Source organism: Dendrobates tinctorius, unplaced genomic scaffold (assembly GCF_039654945.1).
Source record: "Dendrobates tinctorius isolate UK_male_01 unplaced genomic scaffold, ASM3965494v1 ptg000120l, whole genome shotgun sequence".
Taxonomy (NCBI): domain Eukaryota; kingdom Metazoa; phylum Chordata; class Amphibia; order Anura; family Dendrobatidae; genus Dendrobates; species Dendrobates tinctorius.
In genome coordinates, this window is record NW_027361788.1 from 23,197,745 (window position 1) to 23,221,625 (window position 23,881).

Consider the following 23,881-nt stretch of genomic DNA (forward strand, 5'->3'; position numbering starts at 1 on the left):
AACCCCACAACCAAGTAGCGGGAATTGTATACAGGAACATCTGCACAGCATGTGGGCTAAGCTCCCCTAAGTCCAGGTGGGAGACCCCAGAGAAAGTGGTGGAGAATGAAAGGGCTGTGGGACTTCAAGATCCAGACGGATAAGCAGGTGTTCACTAACCAACCAGACATTGTGATAGTAGACAAGGACACGAAGACAGCAATGATAATAGATGTGGCCATGCCAAGTGACAGCAACATCAGAAAGTAGGAATAAGAGAAGCTGGAGAAATACCAGGGCCTCAAAGAAGAACTGGAGGAGATGTGGAAGGTGAAGGCAACAGAGATTCCAGTGGTGATAGGAGCACTTGGAGCAGTAACCCCTAAGTTGGAAGAATGTCTAGAACAGATCCCAGGAGTAAGATCTGAGCTCTCTGTCCAGAAAAGTGAAATGCTGGGAACAACTAAGATCCTGCACAGATTCCTCAAACTCCCAGGCCTCTGGTAGAGGACCCGAGAATGAGAAAGGACAACAAAGACAACACCCATTGGGGGGTGAGAAGGAAGGTTTATATATAAACCATTCCTGTAGAACCTGGATCAACCAAGCACCCCAACCCATGTACATACAGTATGACCCATTTTCTCCTTCAAACATAAATTCTTATCTTGTTTGGGTACTAACTTTTTGGGTGCTCACCTGGATGATCAACTCTCTTCCAGCTCATTTCCACCATTCCCACCAGCCATTTGAAGTGTTTGAAGGAAGCAGGGCATGGGCCTGGTAAAGACGAAATAACAGACGAGGAGATGGCTGAGGATGAAGAAGAAATTGACCATGCAGAACGAGAGCTTAGAAGAGGTCAAATCCTCTGGTTCCGTGGACTGAACCGAATCCAAACACAGGTATGGCTTTCTTTCATGAGATACCTCTATAGGCCGATGATAATCACCAGCTAGAGAGAAAAATCTCGGGGACTGGGGAAGGGGGAAAGAATATGATAGTGCATGCCCGCCTAATGATCTGTCGATAATGTTTGACAACTCTGTGCATGAATTAATCATTTGAATGTTTTGTTTCGATAACATTTCTCTTCTATCCAGAATGACCGCAATGAAGAGCGAGACAGAGATTAGATAACACAACACAAAACTCTTCCCTTCTATACCTTTCCAAGGGAATCTATCATTATTTTATATGTTACATTTGTCTTCTGGAATTCATTGGAACAATTCGGTATTTAAAATGTTTTTATTAGGCTTTTTTTCAAGTAGACAGTCCAAAACTACATAGTAAAGAATATTCATATTCCCTGCAAGATTCCAATATTGAGTAGGGAGCAATGTAGACCTTTAGACTCTTCTAGATTTACAAGTAAGCATGAGATAAGCAGTCTTCAGAGCTAGCACACATGATTTGCCAGGTTGGAGATTGACAACAAGTTAAAGTAATTCCCATTGTCATTGATCTAAAATATAAAGTAAAACTGTCAACAGGTATTACGACCCCAAGCTAACGTCAACTATCCAATGTCCCTGTAATATTGATGACTTCCACACCCTTATTTTATGAATCCATGCCTCCGTTTTATAGAAATTCATTGATGAATTTTCATTCTTGTATCTGCACTTACAGCTCTATGGTCTCTCTCCCTCTCTCCAAGAGCCGTAGTGACTGACAGGTCACGCTTCTCTGTCACCTACTCCCCTACCCATGATCTTGCGCAATCGCCGTGATTCCCGGGGGGTGGCATAGATTGGCGAGTTTTCGGGTAGGAAAGCACGTCACAGAAAAGAGTGACTTGTCAGTCACGGACAGGAGGCTGGTAGCACTTGGGGAAAGAGGGAGCTAGGATGGAGAGCTAAAAGTGCAGGCCATCTCCTCTACAATTGGGGCTCTTTGTATGAAAATTTGCCTATGGATTTCTATAAAAAGAAGCCACAAATCTATAAAGTAAAGTTATGGACGAAATTGACAATACAGAAAATGTATATACATGACATTAGTTTGGGATCTAAAAACCTGTTGGTTGACAAATTCCCTTTTAAGTAAAATTCTTATGTCAAAAAACAAAAATGGTGAAAGAAAATCCCATTCTAAATTTTTCTACTGGGTCCATGGTAGGTTCCTTTGTTGTGCTCCTGCCTTCTCTAGGTGAGATAACACCACATGATAGATTCTCTTTCATTCCCAAACTGTGTTTTACCAAAGAAACAATTTTTAATATCTGTTATTGTTATTTTCACCATAGAAGTGACTCGTTAAAGACACTCAAACCTTCTGGTAGATCACCATACATCAAAAAGTATTAAAGAAGCATTAAACATAGTGTGGTAAAAATGTGTGTGTGGGGGGGAAATTGTGGGGAAAAAATGTAAACTACCCCTGAATTTCCTCACTTTATATCTCCATTTCCATTGATTTTACTTTGTCTCATAAAGTAATTAAACTTGGGAAATATTAAATCGTGTCTGGGTGTCCCAGGAGATCGGCCATGTGCCCCTTTTCCTCCACTCATTTTCTTGCGTCTGGCTGTAAGACAACTGTCTGAAGAAAGAGCCGCTCCCCCTTTGCTTTGTTGAAATAGTATATAAAGATTATTAACTGACACCCTCTTGGTTAGTATCCACCCTCTTGGTTAGTCTCCACCACCAAGTCTCTTCTTAGTCAAAAACAGATCAACAGGAAATTAACCCATATGTTCTCAGTAAAATTTCTACAAGACAGGAACACACAAAAAATCCTGCAGCCTGCTTAACAGTCAGGACAAATTTATCCCCTTTTTTACTTTTATCAATCATTTCTAGGTTTAGTGTTCCTTTTACTAGGGTTTAATACCCAAGTCTCCATACAAATTGTCAAAAATAATTTTCCAAGCACTTAGAAATTCAAAGTCATTGTCACGATTCCTCCACTCAGCGTGGCGAGTGGCAGCTCAGCCTTCCAATCTGAGACAGGGGTGAGCTGAGCTGTCAGTGCGGTGAGTGACAGTCCAGTCATGCAATCATGGCCAGGGCATGCAGGGTTTCCTAAGTCAGTACAAATATGCTCCGCTAGACTGAAGGGTCTGCCAGGGTACCTGAAGGACTTCGGAGATGTGTTCTCGGAAAACGAAGCGGAGATTCTACCTCCCCATCTTCCCTATGATTGTGCTTTTAATCTTCTCCCTAATGCCAAATTACCTAAAGCTCGCCTTTACAATTTGTCTGGGCCTGAACAGGCCGCCATGAAAGAATATGTTAACAAAAAGTTTACGGAAGGGTCATATCTATCCTTCCTCCTTCCTGTAGCTGCCAGATTTTGTGAAAAATACCCACTTCCTTGTCTGAGGGTTTATTTGAAAATGTAAAAAGGCTCTCCATGCATGTGCTGTGACTGTGACACAGCCGCGACACATGCAGCTGCGGCGCCGATCAACTCTAATTATGAGCACCACATAGTCCTCCATACAGTATAATGGGCCCATATAGTGCTCCATACAGTATTATGGGCCCTGTTTAGTCCTACATACAGTATGATGGGCCCCATAAAGCCCCCATACAATATTATGGGCATCACATAGTCCTCCGTACAGTATTATGGGCATCACCTAGTCCTCCTCCATACAGTATTATGGGCCCCACATAGTCCTCCATACAGTATGATGGGCCCCATATAGTCCCCCATACAGTATTATGGGCACCACATAGTCCTCCATACAGTACTATGGGCATCACCTAGTCCTCCTCCTCCATACAGTATTATGAGCACCTCATAGTTCTCCATACAGTATTATGGGCATCACATAGTCCTCCATACAATATTATGTTATCATATAGTCCTCCATACAGTACTATAGGCACCACATAGTCTTCCATACATATTATGGGCATATATAGTCCTCTATTCCTCTATACAGTATAATGGGCCCCATATAGTCCTTCATTTATTATTATGGTCCCCATATAGCCCCCATACAGTATTATGGGCATCACCTAGTTCTCCTCCATACAGTATTATGGGCCCCTGATAGTCCTCCACATAATATGATGGGCTCCTTATAGCCCCCATATAGTATTATGGGGACTACATAGTGCTCCATACAGTATTATGGGCATCACCTAGTCCTCCTCCTCCATACAGTAATATGAGCACTACATAGTTCTTCATACAGTATTATGGGCACCACATGGTCCTTCATACAGTATTATAGACACCACAGTCTTCTGTACAGTATTATGGGCACCACAAAATCCTTACAGCATTATGGGCACCACATAGTCTTCCATACATATTATGGGCACATATAGTCGTCTATACAGTATAATGGGCCCCATATAGTCCTTCATACATTATTATTAGCCCCATATAGACCTCTATACAATATTATGGGCCCCATATAGCCCTTCATACAGTATTATAAGCACTACATCGTCCTCCATACAGCATTATGGGCATCGCTTAGTCCTCCATAAAGTATTATGGGCACCACATAGTCTTCCATACATATTATGGGCATATATAGTCTTCTATACAGTATAATGGGCCCCATATAGTCCTTCATACATTATTATGAGCCTCATATAGTCCTTCATACATTATTATGAGTTCCATATAGTCCTCCATACAGTATAATGGGCCCCATATAGTCCTCCATACAATATTATGGGCCTCATATAGTCCTCCATACAGTATTATAGACCCCATGTAGTCCTCCATACAGTGTAATGGCCCCATGTAGTCCTTTATACACTATTATGGGCTCCATATATTCCTCCATGCACTATTATGGGCCCAAATATAGTCATTCATATCTTAAAAATAAATACTCACCTCTCCCAGTTCCCCCACTGCTCCGGTCTCTGCAGAGCATCTTTTGACCCTCTGCACTGCTCAGCACAGAGGACGCAATGTAGTGACGTCATCACGCCCTCTGCGCTGAGTTGGCACAGAGCTCAGATGCAGAGTGGGAATGGTGGGAGAGCGAGCGTCAACTGACAGCTCCCTCTCCCATCATTATTTTCAACTTTCTTGGCATCCAGAACCAGGATGTCAATACAGTTGAAAGTACAATGCCAGGTGGGGGGTGGAGCCGGCGCTGGCTTCGGGGCCCCCCTGACCCACTGGCCTCATAGCAGACATGTGGTCTGCCGATATTGGTGGTCAGAGTGTGTCAAGGTATAGGAGTAATACAAACGTATAGTCCACAGGAAAATACAGGGTCCGGCAAACAAATATCAAAATTCAGAGATCAAGGCACAGAGGACAATCTACACAGAGCTGAACACTACAATTGGCAGAGAATAGAGGCAGACAGACAGCCAAATAGCCTTGGAAACACTAAGAACAGGAGACACATGTAGGAAACCCAGCACGCCTGGCCCTGATCGGGTGACTGGACTGTCACTCACCACACTGACAGTTCAGCACGCCCAATCTGAGGATTGGACAGCCGAGCTATCACAATATTGACAGTTCAGCTCTCCCCTGTCCCAGATAGGACAGACGAGCTATCACAATACCGATAGCTCAGCTCACCCCTGTCCCAGATTGGATGGATGAGCTGCCACTCAGTCATCCATCGTATTTAAAGGATCTGTGGTCCATTGATCAGGGAATTTTGTCTTATCAGCCAGACGAATATTTAACAAAACAGTCCTATACTTCATGCATTTCGCATGTTCTCCAGAAAAGGAACCTGCTGTGAACATGTATTTGTATGTCATATGCTGATGCTTTAATTACAAAAATATGACTTTTTTTGTAGGTACAAAATCGGGTGTTTGGTAATATCATCTACATATGGGTAATTAGCTTCATAATGAAAATGTGTCCTGGAAATTGTGTTGAAAGCTTGAAATTAAAGAGGTTGTACATGCTTAGAAAAACATTGGTTGGTATTTCACAAAAATAGTGCCACACCTGACCACAGGTCGAATGTGGTATTGCAGCGCAGCCCCATTCACTTTAGTAAACGTTTTTTCTAATCCTGGAAAACTCCTTTAAAGTTACTGAAAGCTACCCCTAAATCTCTTCTTACTCCTGTTTAATATTTTTGGATATCCTGAAGGATTGATAAAGGATTAGTTTTGTTGAGACCAAATGATAAGGTTCTTCATGGGCGGGATTAGAATGTGGGTCCGGCCAATACAATGGCACACGTGGGTCACTAATATACATCCTCCATTGTACTGTGATGTAACCCTTATGTATAGAATACAATACAGATCTGACTGAAATGTATTATTCCTCACTTGATCATTTATTGTTACGGTATATTCTCATGACGTATAAAAAAAATGTAAACTGAATCTTTGGGCAAATACTAAAAATGTTTTTTTTTTACCTGAACATGGGCCATTCCCTCACTCCTCAAAACACTAAATTTCCTGGGGTAATGGTCATAGTCGGTTAGATATTAAAGCACCTAGTAGAAGGGGCATTAAGGAACATTGTCTCGTTTCCTCATACAGGTAAGTACATTTTGGGGAGTGGTTGGAGACTTACCCATTTTTGGGTAGAGCCATTTTTTTTGCCTGGAGCTTCACTTTAAAATTTACGTAACTACTATATGTGATATGGATTGTTCATCTGAGAGATTCGGGTCAGACTATTCAGTGTCGTGCCTCTCTATCACCACTACCAGGATTTAGGGGTTCCCCATGACATCCAGTTGGAAGCTTGCTTACATTGTCTATTCCTCAGTTCTAATATGATGGTTGGAATCTCCATGGTTGAAATTATTCTTAGTTGTAAAAAATTGGATAATTTTATGTAGATCAACTTAGTAGTGGAATCCAAAGTGTCCACAGAGGGGACCCCAAAATGAGAGTGAACCACATGGACCTTACAAGAAATAGCTATTGTCCATGCATAATAATGACCATTATAGTAACCCCATAAGAGACAGTCAGAGTGCCTCCATAACATTGACCACTACAGTAACATGTAAGAGACTAACAGCCATTGACACTTAACTCTTCTTCACACTCAAGTACTAATGTGTCCTTCCTTACTTTTCCTTTAGGCTCAAGAAATCCTGATATAAGTGGCTGGGGAGGACCAGCTTTTTATAAGAAAAAAATACAAACCTGATTTCAGGGTATTTTGTTGGAAGATGCTTATGCTATATATATATATATACAGTGAGGAAAAAAGTATTTAGTCAGCCACCAATTGTGCAAGTTCTCCCACTTAAAAAGATGAGAGAGGCCTGTAATTGACATCATAGGTAATCCACAACTATGAGATTAAAAAGGGGAAAACAAATCCAGAAAATCATCTTGTCTGCTTTGACAAGATTTATTTTTCAAATTATGGTGGAAAATAAGTATTTGGTCACCTAAAAACATGCAAGATTTCTGGCTCTCACAGACCTGTAACTTCTTCAAGAGGCTCCTCTGTCCTCCACTCATTACCTGTAGTAATGGCACCTGTTTGAACTTGTTATCAGTATAAAAGACACGTGTCCACAACCTCAAACAGTCACACTCCAAACTCCACTATGGTGAAGACCAAAGAGCTGTTGAAGGACACAAGAAACAAAATTGTAGACCTGCACCAGACTGGGAAGACTGAATCTGCAATAGGCAAGCAGCTTGGTGTGATGAAATCAACTGTGGGAATAATAATAGGAAAATGGAAGACATACAAGACCACTGATAATCTCCCTAGATCTGGGGCTCCACACAAGATCTCACCCTGTGGGGTCAAATTATCACAAGAACAGTGAGCAAAAATCCCAGAACCACACGGGGGGACCTAGTGAATGACCTGCATAGAGCTGGGACCACCGTGACAAAGGATACCATCAGTAACATACTACACCGCCAGGGACTCAGATTCTGCAGTGTCAGACATGTATTCCTGCTTAAGCCAGTACATGTCTGTACTGGGCCCGTATGAAGTTTGCTAGAGAGCATTTGGATTATCGAGAAGAGTATTGGGAGAATGTCATATGGTCTGATGAAACCAAAGTTGTTATGAATGGGTCACCGAGGAGGATGGCAAAAAACAGGCTAAGCCACCAGAAAGCCAGAGAGGTTGGTAACCAAGCGGATTGCAGACCCCTGATCCTATCCACACAACTAGCAGTAGCCGTGGAGCATACTTACGATGCCCTAGACGCCTCGGCACAGCCAGAGAGTTAACTAAGCCTAAAGCAAGAGAGGTGAAATCTAAACTGCCCCGGAGCAGACCCCAAAAAGAATAGATAGCCCCCAAACATATATTGTCGGTGAGACAAGATGAAACACAAACGCAGGCAGAAAAATAGACTGAGCAAACGATGGGGCCCAAACTGACTAGACCGGACAGGAAAGGAAAGACACTGTCTGCAATCACGCAAAAACCCTGAAAAATCAAACACGTCTGATGTACAAAAAAACACTTAAGTCACACGACTTCACCCCCACTATATCAGCACTCCAGTATGAACTGGGAGCAAAGCAAAAGAGACCAATATAACAGGGGACTGAACAAACTGACACAAGCTGTAACATATGGAGCGGTGGTCCAGCACAGCCCCCAAAGGAGCAAGCTGAACCCGCACAACAAGCAGAGAGAGACAAAAACCAGATCAGATGCAAAGGATTAGCAAATTAACCACTTAGCTGAACAAATGCAGGATCAGAGCAGGAGACATCAGACTTCTGAATTGCACAGGAAAGCAATCACCAGCAGGGATTGCAGGAAGTCTGCAAACTTATATACTCCAATCAGTAACCCCAGATCTCCAATCGTCATCATCATCATCATCAGGTGGCAGGCCTCTGTCAATCTGGTCAGCTCCACTACCTCCAGTAGCCACCGGAGGGAGCAGGGGGAGCTTCGGCTCAGAAGTCTGAGCCAGGGAATTCACAACACAAAGTAGAACTATTTGATAGATACAAAACTCATTGTGTTTGGAGGAGACAGATTGCTGAGTTGAATTCAAAGAACACCATACCTACTGTGAAGCATTGGGGTGGTAATGTCATGCTTTGGGGCTGTTTCTCTGCAAAGGGACCAGGACGACTGATCAGTGTACATGAAAGAATAAATTGGGCCATGTATCGTGAGATTTAGAGTGCAAACCTCCTTCTATCAGCAAAGGCATTGAAGATGAAACGTGGATGGGTCTTTCAGCATGATAATGATCCCAAAAACACTGCCAGGGCAACGAAGGAGTGGCTTCGTAAGAAGCATATGAAGGTCCTGGAGTGGCCTAGCCAGTCTCCAGATCTCAACCCCATAGAAAACCTTTCAAGGGATTTGAAAGTCCGTGTTTCCCAGCGACAGGCCCAAAACATCACTGCTCTAGAGAAGATCCGCATGGAGGAATGGGCCAACATACCATCAACAGTGTGTGCCAACCTTGTGAAGACTTATAGAAAACGTTTGACCTCTGTCATTGCCAACAAAGAATATATAACAAAATATTGAGAGGAACTTTTGTTAATGACCAAATATTTATTTTCCACCATAATTTTCAAAAAATAAATCTTGCCAAATCAGACAAGGTGATTTTCTGGATTTGTTTTCTCATTTTGATTCTCATAGTTGTGGTCTACCTATGATGTTACAGGTCTCTCTCATCTTTTTAAGTGGGAGAACTTGCACAATTGGTGGCTAACTAAATACTTTTTTCCCCACTGTATGTACATTTTAGCCTCTCAGTCGTTGTGATGTAAACTGCAGCGCTTCTAGGATTTTGTTAGCATGCCACGATAATGTGTATTGTGAGAAATTGGAGTCCTTAAAAAGGACCTGCCACTTGCTCAATTTCCTGAGCTCCACCACCGCCGCCTCTTTTTTCCATTTTGCGCTGCATCGCTCCATTGCAGAGACATTCATTTGTTGCTTTTGGAGCGCATTATGTGAAATCTATGCTTGATGTTTGTTCAGAGTCTTCTCTTGGGGGGCGCATTCCCCCCTCTTCCCACATGATGACAATCATAGCTTTGCAGCTATCTAGCAATGTATCAGTCTTAGTGCATATGAAAGTACACACCCCCTGAGAAGATTCTGAAGATACATCCAATTGTATTGGAAGCAGAGATTTCACATAGTGCACTTCAAAAGCAACAAATGTGAATATCTCTGCAATGAAGCAATGCAGCGCAAAATGGAAAAGAGCGGCAGAATCAGGGAAGCTCAGGGATTTTTACAAGGTATTTAACAATATTTTCTGAGTGACAGAACCTCTTTAACAAATTAAAGAAGGACACATATGTAGCAAATACCTGATATCAAATTCCATGTTTCACCCACTCACATGTAGCCCCCATATCCTGCATCTTTGGCACATTAGGAATCTCTTCTGCCAGCGTTCTGGTGTACTGGTGAATTCAGGACATTCGGTGGCTGTGGGGTCAGTTTTCCGAGTGTAGTAAGGTCCTCCTATCATTATCATGTTACATTGCTCAGAGACAGTGAAGTAGCTTAAAGGGAAGCCATCATACGAAAATTACCTATTGTTTTTAAATCAGGTTTTTGTGTTAGATGTATTTTTTTTATTTTGACAATACGTTTTCCTTATCCTCATCTCACAATCCGTATTAAAAATGTTAAAATTTGAAACCTTGCAATATTCACACTGGGGCTTTTTTAGTCTTTGACTTCCTGTTGCTTCCGGAAACAACACATGTATTAGACACAGTGAGGAAACCCCATCCTTATCTTTTGTACTAAAGCATCTAATGAGCGTGTAAAAAGATCATTTTGAAGGGAGGAGGAGGGGGATATGTTATCATCTGTACATAAAAATGTTACCTGTCAATTGTAATCTTGCCTCTGATGATAAGGAAACTGCTGTAAACATTTCCGGAAAGGACAGGAAGTATGAACCTAAAATAGCTTAAAGGCCAGTGCGAAAATTGCAGTTACTGATTTTATTTATTTTTTTTAACCCCTTTGTGACAATGGACATACATGGACCGCTCTCAGCACTTTAACCCCCGGATCACTGCGATCAAACATGATCACAGTGTTCCTGGAGCAGGTAGAGGGGCTGTCAGCTCTGACAGCCCCTCTGCTTTTGGATCAGAGACCCCGCGGCATCCCGAACAATCCCATGGTAACCTGATGTCATCATGATGACATCCGGGTTACCAGAGCTCAGAGACTTCTTGTCATGCACAGTGCATGTTAGGAAGTCTCTGAGGTCAGTGTGCACAGAGTGCTGCGCTGACAGCTTATATGGCATGCAGATCTGCATGCTATAGAAGCTATCATCCTGCACAAAATGAGTGTCCCATAGTGAGACAAAGTGTAAAACATAGAATACATTAAAAAAAAAATAAATAATTGTAAAAATATAAAAAAATAATACTAAAAAAATCAATATTTATTCTATCATTAAATAATAAACAATAAAAGGACACATATTTAGTATTGCCACGTCAGTAACGACCCAACCTATAAATCTGTCCCACTAGTTAACCCCTTTAGTGAACACCATAAAAAACAAGGCAAAAAACAATGCTTTATCATCATACCGCCTAGCAAAAAGTGGAATAACACGCGATCAAAAAGACGGATATAAATAAACGTGGTTCCACTGAAAACGTCATTTTGTCCCGCAAAAAAACAAGCCGTGATATAGCTCCATCACCAGAAAAATAAAAAGTTATAGCTCTCAGAATAAAGTTATGCAAAAATAATTATTTTTTCTATAAAATAGTTTTTATTGTATCAAACCCCCTTTATCACCCTCCTAGTTAGGGAAAAATAATAAAATAAAAAAATTATTTATTTCCATTTTCCCATTAGGGTTGGGTTTAGGGTTGGGGCTAAAGTTTGGGTTGGTGTTAGGCTTAGGGTTGGAATTAAGGTTAGGGGTGTGTTATGGTTAGGTTTGTGGTTAGGGTTATGGTTGGGATTAGGGGTGTGTTGGGGTTAGAGTTAGAATTGGGGGGTTTCCACATCAGGGGCTCTCCAAACGCGACATGCCTCTGATCTCAATTCCAGCCAATTCTGCATTGAGAACGTCAAACAGTGCTCCTTTCTTTCCAAACTCTGCCATGCATCCAAACAGTGGTTTACCCCCACATATGGGGTATCAGCATACTCAGGACAAATTGCACAACTTTTGGGGTCCAATTTCTCCTGTTACTCTTGGGAAAATAAAAAAGTTGGGGGCGAAAAGATCATTTTTGTGAAAAAAATAAGATTTTTTATTTTTACGGCCCTACATTATAAACCTCTGTGAAACACTTGGGGGTTTAAAGTGCTCACCACACATCTAGATAAGTTCCTTGGGAGGTCTACTTTCCAAAATGGGGTCACTTGTGGCGGGGTTTCCACACATCACATCAGGCACATCAGGGGCTCTCCAAATGCGACATGGCATCCAATCTCAATTCCAGCCAATTTTGAAATGAAAAGTCAAATGGCGCACCTTCCCTTCCAAGCTCTGCCGTTGTGCTCAGTTGTTTACCTGCATATATGGGGTATCAGCGTACTGCGGACAAATTGTAGTACAACATTTGGGGTCCAATTTCTTCTGTTAACCTTGGTAAAATAAAACAAATTGGATCTGAAGTAAATTTTTTGTTAAAAAAAGGAAAATGTTCATTTTTTTAAAACATTACAAAAATTCCTGTGAAGCACCTGAAGGGTTAATAAACTTCTTGAATGTGGTTTTGAGCACCTTCAGGGGTGCAGTTTTTAGAGTGGTGTCACTTTGGGGTATTTTCTATCATATAGAGCCCTCAAAGTGACTTCAAATGTGATGTGGTCACTAAATAAAATGGTGCTGTAAAAATGAGAAATCGCTGGTCAACTTTTAACCCTTATAACTTCCTAACAAAAAAAGAATTTTGGTTACAAAATTGTCCTGATGTAGAGGAGACATGTGGGAAATGTTACTTATTAACTATTTTGTGTGACATATCTCTCTGTTTTAAGGGCATGAAAATTCAAATATGGAAAATTGTGAAATTTTTAAATTTTTCACCAAATTTCTGTTTTTTCCACAAATAAACGCAAGTTATACCAAAGAAATTTTACCACTATCTTGAAGTACAATATGTCACAAGAAAACATTGTCAGAATCACCGGGAGCAATGGAAGCGTTCCAGAGTTATTACCTCATAAAGGGACAGTGGTCAGAATTGTAAATATTGGCCCGGTCATTAACATTCAAAGCACACTTGGGGGTAAAGGGGTTAATAAAGATTGTGATATGAAAAAAAAGTTGACAAAAATGTTTTAAAAATACACGCAACAAAAAAAAACCTGATAGGTCATTTTCTGGTTATAGCTTTCCTTTAAAGCTTATGGACATCAAAGGAAGATCTTCAACAGGAACCCTGACTTTAATAGTATTGGTTTTCACATGTGGGCTAAAGGGACTTTTTGTAGCTCCCTTACCCTCCAGGGCATGGGTGTGACCGCAACTTGTGCACGCCCTATAGTTTTGCCCCTGCTCAGAGAATGTTATAGAATATTCTCCTATATAATCTGATGAAGAGCAGGACTAATATAGCCTGTAACAGATCCTAGCATGTGCATATCAGGCCCCAGTTGTACTTTGCTTGTGTGTCATAGTATTAAAGAGACTGACCATCTTTAATTACTATTTTTTTGTTTTATTCATTATTAAATGAGTTTATAATTTCTGTATACTGGGTGGAGCTACACTTTTCTCAGAGCTCTAAATTTGCTTTATATTCAGAGTACAGCGCTCGGCTATCTCTGCCAGTCCCATAGCTAATGAATGGAGCGATGGAGCATTTCAGACCCCCATTCTTGGAGCCATCAACCATCCAGTTATTATTGATTGTTTGGACAGTTGATAATTTGCAATATTGGGAATAACCCTTTAATTATAACATTTTATTCATCTTATTTACTACTTACAGTTTACACAACAGATCAGTAAGAATTAAGCTCCCTAGCTCCCTCTAGATGTGGCTCCAGGCAACTAAAAAATGTATAATATATATATGTATAAAATATATATATATATATATATATATATATATATAATAACTATGTCTATGTAGCAGGCAGGAGAAGAGAAAAAATGGAGCTTCAACCCTTAAGAAAATATATTTTGGACTTCAAAATGTAATCATAAAATGTGGAGAACTCCTTATAAGAGGATCTGTTACTTCCTATAAATATGTTTTTTTCTCCTCAATGCGGCATTGTTTTTCTTTTCTCTCTGTGACTCCATTCCTGAGATATGGCCCGCTATTTGTTAAATATAAATATAGTCTTTTTAGACAACTGGGCATGGTGCTGAAGAAGGCCACACCCACTTGATAAAAAAACGACTAGATTTAGATACAGGAAAGAGATGGCCATATCTCAGGAACGGAGAGTCACAGGAAGAAAAGAAAAACAACGCCGGATTCAGGAAATCAGTGGCCTTTACACTAGCTAGGAAAAAATACATATATATCGTAAGTAAAGGTTCTTCTACTCATGCAACCGTCAAACAAACTTTATTTTTTTACCAAAATGTCTCAACAGGTAATTATTTATATAATTGTGGATAATATAACGTGAAAAATTGGGATGATGAGTGAAAACTAGTGCAACCAAAGAAAACATATTGTTGCATCTATCAACCATTGAGCTTCCAACTTACATTGTGAACATATGGAAATAAAATGGGGCAACGCCGCTGTCAGCCAGGCTCAGTTCACGTTCTACATGGCATCCATTGTTACTAGTGCTCTCTCTTCTCTCACCTACGCCCCCCCCCAAAAAAAAGCTACATTTCAAATGAAAAGCAAAGAAAAAAAAGAAAAACCCTATCTCATTTTCTCTCCCACAGATGGAGGTAGTGAGTACCTTCAAGAGAAGCGGTTCATTTCAGGGTGCCGTGCGTCGGCGTTCCTCGGTCCTCAGCCAGCTCCATGATGTAACAAACATTTCTACTCCCACTCACGTAATTCTCTCTGCTGCCAATACCACGAGCACTGCTGGGAGTGAGTGCGATTTCCTTACTGCTCATCAGTAACTTTTATTACACCCACCCTTATACAACCTTTATTTTATCTTCTTTTTTGCAGTCTTTCATTTTCTGCTCACCGTGATTTTCCTTTATTTATTGCTTTGTTTTTGGTCTTTTTCAGTCAAGATGGTGTATAATTTCCAAAGCCATATTCTCCTTTAATCTTAAAGGGGTTGTCCGGGATTAGAAAAAAGGGAGTCGGCTTCTTTTTTTTTTTTTTAGAAATCGAAGCAGATTTTTGTTTCCTAATCCCGGACGAGCCCCCATACATACTCGGTGTGCATACAGTGCCATGCTTCTACATGATACTGAGTTCAGCTTTGTTTATTTGCAACAGATTTCATTTCCCTTTTTTTCTTTTTTTCTTTGTCCAAATGTGCTACTTGCAAAATAGCTGCTGCTGTCGCTTCTGTAATTCTTTTCCATCTCTACTTTTTTTTTTTTTTTTTTGCATGTTAAAACTGTAGTGCCAGATAATAAAATAGCATCGGAAACCGTAAACTGCTCTGCTTGTTGTCAAATGAATATTTGTATATAAACATCCATTAGGGGAATACTGGTTTTATACTTGGTCATTAGCGAGTGCACACATTTCATAATAAATAGCATTTTTCATTTTTTTAATTAATCTACACAAATGGCAAATTAAATTTTGGGGAAAAATAGGCTAAAAATATTATTTTTATATCAATATCTTAAGTATTTTGGGGGGTATAAAGTATCTTCCCTTTTTATACTGAACTACAGATGCATATAAATGGAGCAAGGTGACCAGCTTTGGAAAAAAGTATTTTTTTTCCATAGCCAGACATTTTGTGCTACCCATTATTGGATATCTACAGCCAAGACATTCAAATAAATATGGTAATGATTATTATTATTACAGATATTATTATTAGTATTATCATTATTATGTCTTTATCATTATTGATATTATCATTATTAGTATTATTAGTATTATTATCATTATTTCATTATTGATATCATTATTATCATCCATATTATTAGAATTATCATTATTATTATAATCATTATTGATATTATCATTATTATCATCAGTATTATTATAATTATTATCATTATTGATATTATTATCATTAGTATTATTATTATCATTATTTCATTATCATCATTGATATTATCCGTATCATTATTATTATTGATATCATTATTATCCGTATTATCATTATTATTATCATCAGTATTATTGTTATTATAATTATTATCATTATTGTTATTATTTACACACAAACTCAGAAAAAAAATTATAATTTGGGAAAATGTTAAACCTTTTGAATATATAAAACCTGTAATTCGCATCCCTATATTCTAAATTTAATGTAAAAGCATTTAATTTTAAAGGGTTTGTCCCAAATCGGCAAATTACCACCTACCCACATGTTGTTCATTGTGAGATCTTATTGCTGTGGGTCCCACTGCATGGGACACCAACCTATTTTGTGGATATGTGACAACATGACTATTTGGGTAAACCCCCTTTAATTAAATGTCCACAGTAAAGTACTGTCTGAGGACGATCCTTAAAGTGTCCGTTACCACCTATAATGTGCTATTGTGCAAGTTTCTGTCCATTCGAATATCAGTAGCGTAAAGATTGTCTAAATTTAATTTCTTTATATTAATCAACTGATTGATGTGGATCTTTTGGGGAAAGAAGCAGTGATGCAATTTCCCTACAGCGGCCACTGCAGGGGAAATGTAGTATTACATGTTGTCCATTCAAATTTTCAATCTACATGTAACATGGTAGGGTCCTCCAGAGGAAAAAAAACTGCTTCTCTGTCTTTTTCTACTCGGCCCTTAAATTAATTTTCTACTTTGGTTCCCAAATTATTGCAGTCACGTAAAAATGACAAAATCTGATTATACTCACCTTTCTCGGGTCCAATGCCAGCTCTATGCTGCCACTCCTGTCTCTGTGCTTTGCTTGCAGTGGTAATGTCATGTCAAAAAAACACACTTCACCACTGAAGCCAATTACAGAGCTCAGCAGCTCTGCTCCTCTGCTCATGTCTTCCGCACAAGCTCAGTGATTGGCTGCAGTGGTGATGTCACCATTGCAACTAAAACACAGAGGTGAAGAGATGGCACTGGACCTAAAGAGGGTGAGAACTATCTGATTTTGTTATTTTACATCACTGCAATTGTTTGGGAAACAGTTTTTCCTAATTAAAAAAAACCCTTTAACAGCTAGAACATGGTGATGCCTTCACCTCCTCATTTAAAAAAATATTCTTGAACTACGTAGAACATTTAAAGGGAATCTGTCAGCAGGTTTTTGCTATTTAATCTGAGAGCTGCATAATATAGGATACAAAAGCCTGATTCCAGCGATGAGTCACTTATTAAGCAGTGTGTTGTAGTTTCAGTACAATCATTGTTTTATCGAAAGGACATTATCACTAGAGATCTACATCTCACGTGCACATCAGTCAGTCTAACCACGCCCCCACCACTGATTGACTGCTTGCTGGCAGTGTATACAGGAAATGGCCAATCAGTGGTGAGGGCGGAGTTATACACAGCCCAGAACTCTTAGCTTTGCTAGATATACATCAAAGAAACAACGATTATATCAAAACTACAACAAGTAGTGCAATAAGTGATACATTGTTTGAATCAGGCTTTCTTGCCCTATATTATACTACTCTCAGATTATATAGAAAAAAATCTGCTGACAGATTCCCTTTAAATAAGTACAAAAAGAGTCAGTTATGTTTAACCATAGTTTGGGGCATCAATATAAAGACGTGTACAGTATATTATCATTACAGGCAAAACTGACTCTCTAGCTGCTCCACCCCAAAGTTTCAGAAGCACCGTGATCACAGATTAACCACAAATATTTCCCAGCCACATGTGGGATGAATTGATCTATTTGTTTCTAAGATTTTATCTTGTACTGCAGTTTTAATAGCCTATTTTTTATTTATTAAAAAAAAAAATAAAGTTCCATTAAAACTTATGAAAAACATTAATTGACAAATAGAAATTGAGAAGAAAAAAAATTACAAAATTGAAAAAAAAAATATTGGAAGAAAATAAAACAACCTAAAAACAAGTCAAATGTTTGAGACGCCTGAAACAGATTGTCTTTACTGCATGACACTACGCTTCCTGTACATGAAAACTCAAGTTTAAGTTTTTTTCTCTTGGAATGTCTCATTTTTATACACAAAAAAAAAAAAATTCAACTAATAAAATGGTAAGACTAATATATTGTGATTCTGTCATGACTTTGTAAGAGATTCAATAAATATAAATTATGTAAAAAAAAAATTAAAAAATAAATTAAAAAAAAGAGAATATGGCAAAAAAAAAAGTATGACAATTCCTGGCAAACTCCTGCTATAGTAAACCTTCGAGTATGGGCCCAAAGTGACAGCTGATATATAAACATTACTTCATTTTTTTTCTTGCTTTTGCAACTTGGGATGCATTCTATATCTCTTACTTGCCGTTAACAGCTCTGAAAGTTCACATTGTCAAAAGCCATTAACAACCTTTTCTTTCCCATCAGGATTCCTTGGAAAGCCATCATGTGTAAAATAAAAAGAGCCCTTCTAATTGACTCTTCATTTCAGGCATATGCAATGTACAAAAAAAAATAAAGGGGAAAAAAAATTATTTCAAAAAGTTATATTTATTATTTTTTTATATTTATTATTTTTAACAACTATCTCAATTTATTATATTCGTTTGCATCAAGCAACCAATTTATTTACATACTTGATGAATTTTTTTTTATCAATTTTTCAATAAAACAACAAATTTGCTAAAACATTTTGTATTTTTACTATTCTTTAAAAATAATATAAAAAATTACTATTGTTTTCATCAAAACAATAGGAATTAAAGACCAGTATGACATAAAACCTGCGACAGATGTAGCGCGTTTTTAGTTGTTGGGTCACTTCGGTTCCTTATGGTGTTGCAAAAAATCAAAAATTAAGTATAAAATATCTATTTTTTAATTATGTTGATTTTATAATATATTTCTTAATTTTAACTAAAAGGAATCTGTCAGCATGTAATTTGACAGCAGCATGAGGTAGGGACTGAGACCCTGATTCCAGCAATGTGTCACTTAGTTTACTGGGTGCAACAGTTGCAATAGAATCACATTTTTCTCTGCTGCAGATCTAGCAGAGCTCGAATGCTGAGCCCTGTATAACCCCGCCCACACCTCTGACTGGCTGCTTCCTGTGTACACCGTGCATAGACAGAATGCTGCCAATCAGTGTTGGGGGAGGGATCGGACCAGGCAGCAGAAGACACCTAGTCCTGTGTTGATAATCTCCTGCTGATAAAACACTGATTTTATTTAAACAGTCTAATAAGTGACACATCCCTTGAATCAGGGTCTCAGTCCCTACATCATGCTGCTCTCAGATTCCCTTTAAGGTAAAGTACACCACCACGTGTCCATTACCACTTTCTAAAATATTCACATAATTTTTAAAAGACAGTTTTATTTTTTTAGAATTGTGGTTGTGGAGGGGGACCATCTATTGGACAATTTATTATTTTTTTGTACATTTCTCAGATCTGAAATTTGTATTAAAATAATTGACCAATTTAGAAAAGGTTTATTCAGATTATAACCTTATGACTACAGTGGGGGTAAATCTAGATTGCAAAAAAAAAAAAATCTGAATTTTTTTTTTTTTTTACATATTTGAACCTGAAATGAAATCTTGACCAAGGGCTCTGGGAATTTTATGCATTTCATTATCAATTTTTTACTGCACAATTGCAAGCTTTTCCTCCCTCAGAATTTCAGTTACCAAATGGATTGGTGGACTCAGCTCTTCCTTTGCTGGAGCTTACTCTTCAAGAAATGCTTTCCCTCTTATGTTTTTTTTTTATCTTTTATTTTATTTTTTTATTTTATGCCATACTGTATTCACCATTAAGCACATTCTTCTTTCAGCTTATTTGCCTATTTCCGTCATCATATATTTAAGACCTTCAAAGCTTAAAATTCAAAATCTACCTCAAATTTAGAGAAGGTTTCTAAAATGATATAAAAAAAAACAATGCATTGACACCATTAACACCATATTATATTTATTATAGAACGAATTTCAGAGATTACTATGTAGTTAATTAATGCTAAAAAAAGTGTTATAAAAAAAAAAGATATTTCCATATTTACAAAAAAAAATCTTTATTAGCCACATATTTAAAAAAAAAAACATTTTTAAAGTGTGATTATTGTTAAAAAAGAATATTTTTTGTAAATTTGGAAACATCTTTTTGGGTTTGTTTGTTTTTTACACTTTTTTTTTAGCTTTGTTTAAAGGGTAACCTTTGCTTTAATTTTTGTTTCATAAATCAATAGTACACATGAAAATAAACAATGTTGTAATTTATCTTATCAGAAAAATCTGCTTCTTTTTCCTCCTGGATTTCATTCTGAATTCATGGGGGGGGGGTGATCTGTATTCAGTCAAGACAGACTTTCCCATTACAAAGGTAGATGACAGTTGGTGCTTTTAAAAATCTATGGAGAAGGGGGAGTAATTAGAGGGAGACACAGACATTCTGCTGCAAGCTCTCCTGAAACGACAGTTACAGTTTTCCATAGAACTTTATGAGCACCAACTGTCATTTCTTGTCTTAGCAAATGAAAATTTTACTTATGAATTGATAATTTTGAAAATGAAAGTTCAGTCCAGGAGGAGAAAGAAGCAGATTTCTCTGATAAGATATATTACAAAGTTTCTTATTTCCACACGTACTATTCATTTATAAAATAAAAAAAATCAAAACGAAATTTGACCCTTTAAGGTGTGCATTGTTTTCTCACATGAGCTATATAAATTCTAAAATTGGTATTATTCCCAGAATTTTTTTTTTTTTGCCTTTATTTCTGCTGGCAAATTCTAATCCTCTTCATTTAAAATTAAAAAAAAAAACAGATTAATACACCATATCTAAAATTTTGTTTTCATTTCATTTTTGCCAAACAGAACTGGGGTCGTATCTATATAAGAAGTCCCGGTATCGTAAAAATTATATATATAAAAAAAAAGGAAAATAAATATAAATAAAAAATATATAAAAATTGTTTTTTTGAAAAACATACATTCACAAAACATAATTATCATGCTTGTAGTCTCACATCTCTCTCATAGTCACTTATCTGCCAAATCTAGGTGTTACACTCCGTGTTTCATCAGCTTTTCTCCTTTAACCCATTGACCTCATCTCCTCCATTTCTTCCCACCCTGGGCATGGAAGAACACAAAAATATCCTTGCATGCTTACAAATCCTTGCTCCACAAAAGGCTGGTCAATCAAAGCTAGTCCCTTTATACAGCAATGATGGGCTTTAATACTCGAATGTTTACTGTGCCTAAAATGCATGATTGGATTGGAGCTCCGTCTCCAGGCAGTCAAGGCTGTGTCACTGTGTGGGCTGAATCTCCTTTTTCGTTGTCTCATTTTACAAGTCACGCCGAACACAGTCATGATAAATATTTTGATCTTTTTCCCTCTTTTTTTTGGCTCCCTTTCCTATGGGTCTTAAGTGCAGCATGAATGCATTTCCATCATTCAAAAAAAAAAAAAAAGCTTGAATATTTTTTTTTTTCATTTTCTTTATTTTTTTTTTTTATTACTCATCCTAATTATTTTTTTAAAGCATCCCATCAGCTCTTCATGCTGTGCAAAGCTACTCTTAATTCACACCTTTTTTATAGCATGTTTTTGTCATTTATTGTGCTTTTTTTTTCTATAGTCACACCTGGTTATGCTGATTAAAAAAAAAGTTTATCCATTGCTAAGATTTATATAGCTATAAAAAAGTCAACTTTTTGGGCTCCACCTGTTCTTCAGATCTATCCATCCTGCCCTCTGAGAAGCAGATGTAGCGCTTAAAGTTGTCTAGACCAGATCTATCAATTTGTGAAACTTTTTGTCTTGCGTATGAGAAGATATTTAGCTACTTGTTAGATGTGAGAGCCTATTTTTAGCCAGGGGGGTGGATTTGAGATACTACTACTATCCTAAATTCATGTTAAATGGAAAACTTTTATTAATCAAACTAGTGGTATGGTTGTATAGGTCAAAGAGAAACAATGAAAATGACACCTCTTTTGTAGAAATCCGATGTGCCAGTGCTAAGAAATCAAGCTTCGAAACTACAGGCAAGTTGGCCTGTGTAGTGGGGGCGTGTTGATGTGTGGAGTGCATTGACACACCCCAGTGCACTTGAAGGCTAATTTGCATGTGTCTTTAAAGTGTTGATTTCTCAGCGCTGACACACCCGATTACTACAAGACAAGTGTCATTTTTCCTTGTTGTTCTATGACTTTTACAGTCATACCATTAGTTTGAATAGGAAAAAACATACCTATAAGTTCCTTTAAAAAAATTATAGAATTTCAAAAATAACTAATACCTATATAAGACATACCTACAGCTTCATACTAATGATCTATATGGCCCCTTAGTATTAGAATTTCCCCCACTTGCCTCCTTGCAAGTTTTATAGATTTTAACACATTAGATCCCCATATGGCAGAATTCATTTGGGCACCATGGAAGGCTTTAGCCTAGACCATCAATATAAGATTGGTGGTGATCTGACTTCCAGCACCCACCAATCAACTGCCTGAAGGAGGCGGCCTTCACTGTATTACAGCTCGGTCCCATACACTGGTATAAGACTGAACGTTAGAAAGGTGCAGTACCAGACTCAGCCACTAACAGATGTGCAGCACTCTGAGCATGAGTGTGTCCAGAGATAGACCTCCACCAAACTGTCATCGATTGCCTATCCTAAGAAACGTCAAGCAATATCAAAGTCCCAGAAACCTTTTTAGAGAGAATTTGTAACTAGACTTTTTGTATAGTTTTTACCTGGTGTAAATTCCGCTGTTCTCCTGAATTCGGCATTGCTTTTCTTTTTTTCATGTGCCTCTCTGTTCCTAAGATATGGCCTCCTCTTCCTCATAGGACACAAGTAGGTGTGGTCTTCAAGAAGACGCCTACAGATAAGAGTTGAGGACCACACCCACTTGACTAGATTTATCTATAGGGAAGAAAAGGTCATATCTCAGGAACGGAGAGGCGCAGAAATAAAAGAAAAACTTCGACGGATTCAGGAGAATAGCGGCATTTGCACCAGGTAAAAAAAAAATTACATATTTTTGGCAAGCGACAGGTCTTCTTTTAATATTCCAATTAAGCTAAGCAAATTAAAGAGATCAAATGTTCAAAACTGCTAAAAATGTTCATAAATTAATACAAAATGTTGAAAATTAAAATTATTTGATTAGTGAATTACAGAAGGACATTATTTACTCTAATAAAAACATTAACAATTTCCAATATTCAAAAATAAAGCAATGGATACCACTTGCAATTCTTTGTATAGTATGCTTTTTTTTCTGCGCTTTAAGTTTGCTTTTAAGGATCACGTCACATATTCAATGCATTTGCATCTGTCAGGTGTCACATAGTGAATGTATGTTCTAACCAGTAGCCTAGTAGTAGAGCGTTGCTGTACGTGCCATGGTCTGTTTGTCCTGTCTGACATGAATCGTCTTTTCCATTTTATTTATTTTATTTTATTACATGTTAGTATCTGTATGTTCTAGTTTTCCATACATATTTGTCATGGACATCTTTATTACAAATATTCAGTCCAGATGTGATTTTCTATAGAATGTCTTTCCACAGTAATGTGCTGCATTGCTATATTTGGTCATTTAACATAGCGAAAGTATAAAAAAAATAATTTATATTATAGAATATATAAGAATATGTTAGAACAATAAAGAAAGAGATGTTTTATGTGATTTTATATTGACAGTCTATCCTTTATTCCATCAATGTGTTTTCAGTAGGAGTGCAACCCCAAGACCCCTACCAGTTAGCAGAACAAAGAGCACCTTCCCTGTATCTGACACAGTAACATCTAAAGACTATGGATTCTTTACTGTA

The 23,881-nt window shown here is 37.9% G+C and overlaps 1 protein-coding gene across 6 annotated transcripts in view; it reads left to right on the plus strand.

Moving 5' to 3' along the window:
• ATP2B3 (ATPase plasma membrane Ca2+ transporting 3) overlaps positions 1-23,881 on the plus strand; it is a 443,364-nt gene that overhangs the window by 411,536 nt on the left and 7,947 nt on the right. For 3 of the 6 annotated variants that reach the window (XM_073590905.1, XM_073590907.1, XM_073590906.1), the window contains one exon: positions 702-884. In XM_073590905.1, the coding sequence (XP_073447006.1) occupies positions 702-884 (183 nt within the window). Of the gene's footprint in view, positions 1-701; positions 885-14,725; positions 14,880-23,881 lie in introns of all 6 variants that reach the window. The other 3 variants (XM_073590908.1, XM_073590910.1, XM_073590911.1) reach the window with 2 other exon arrangements.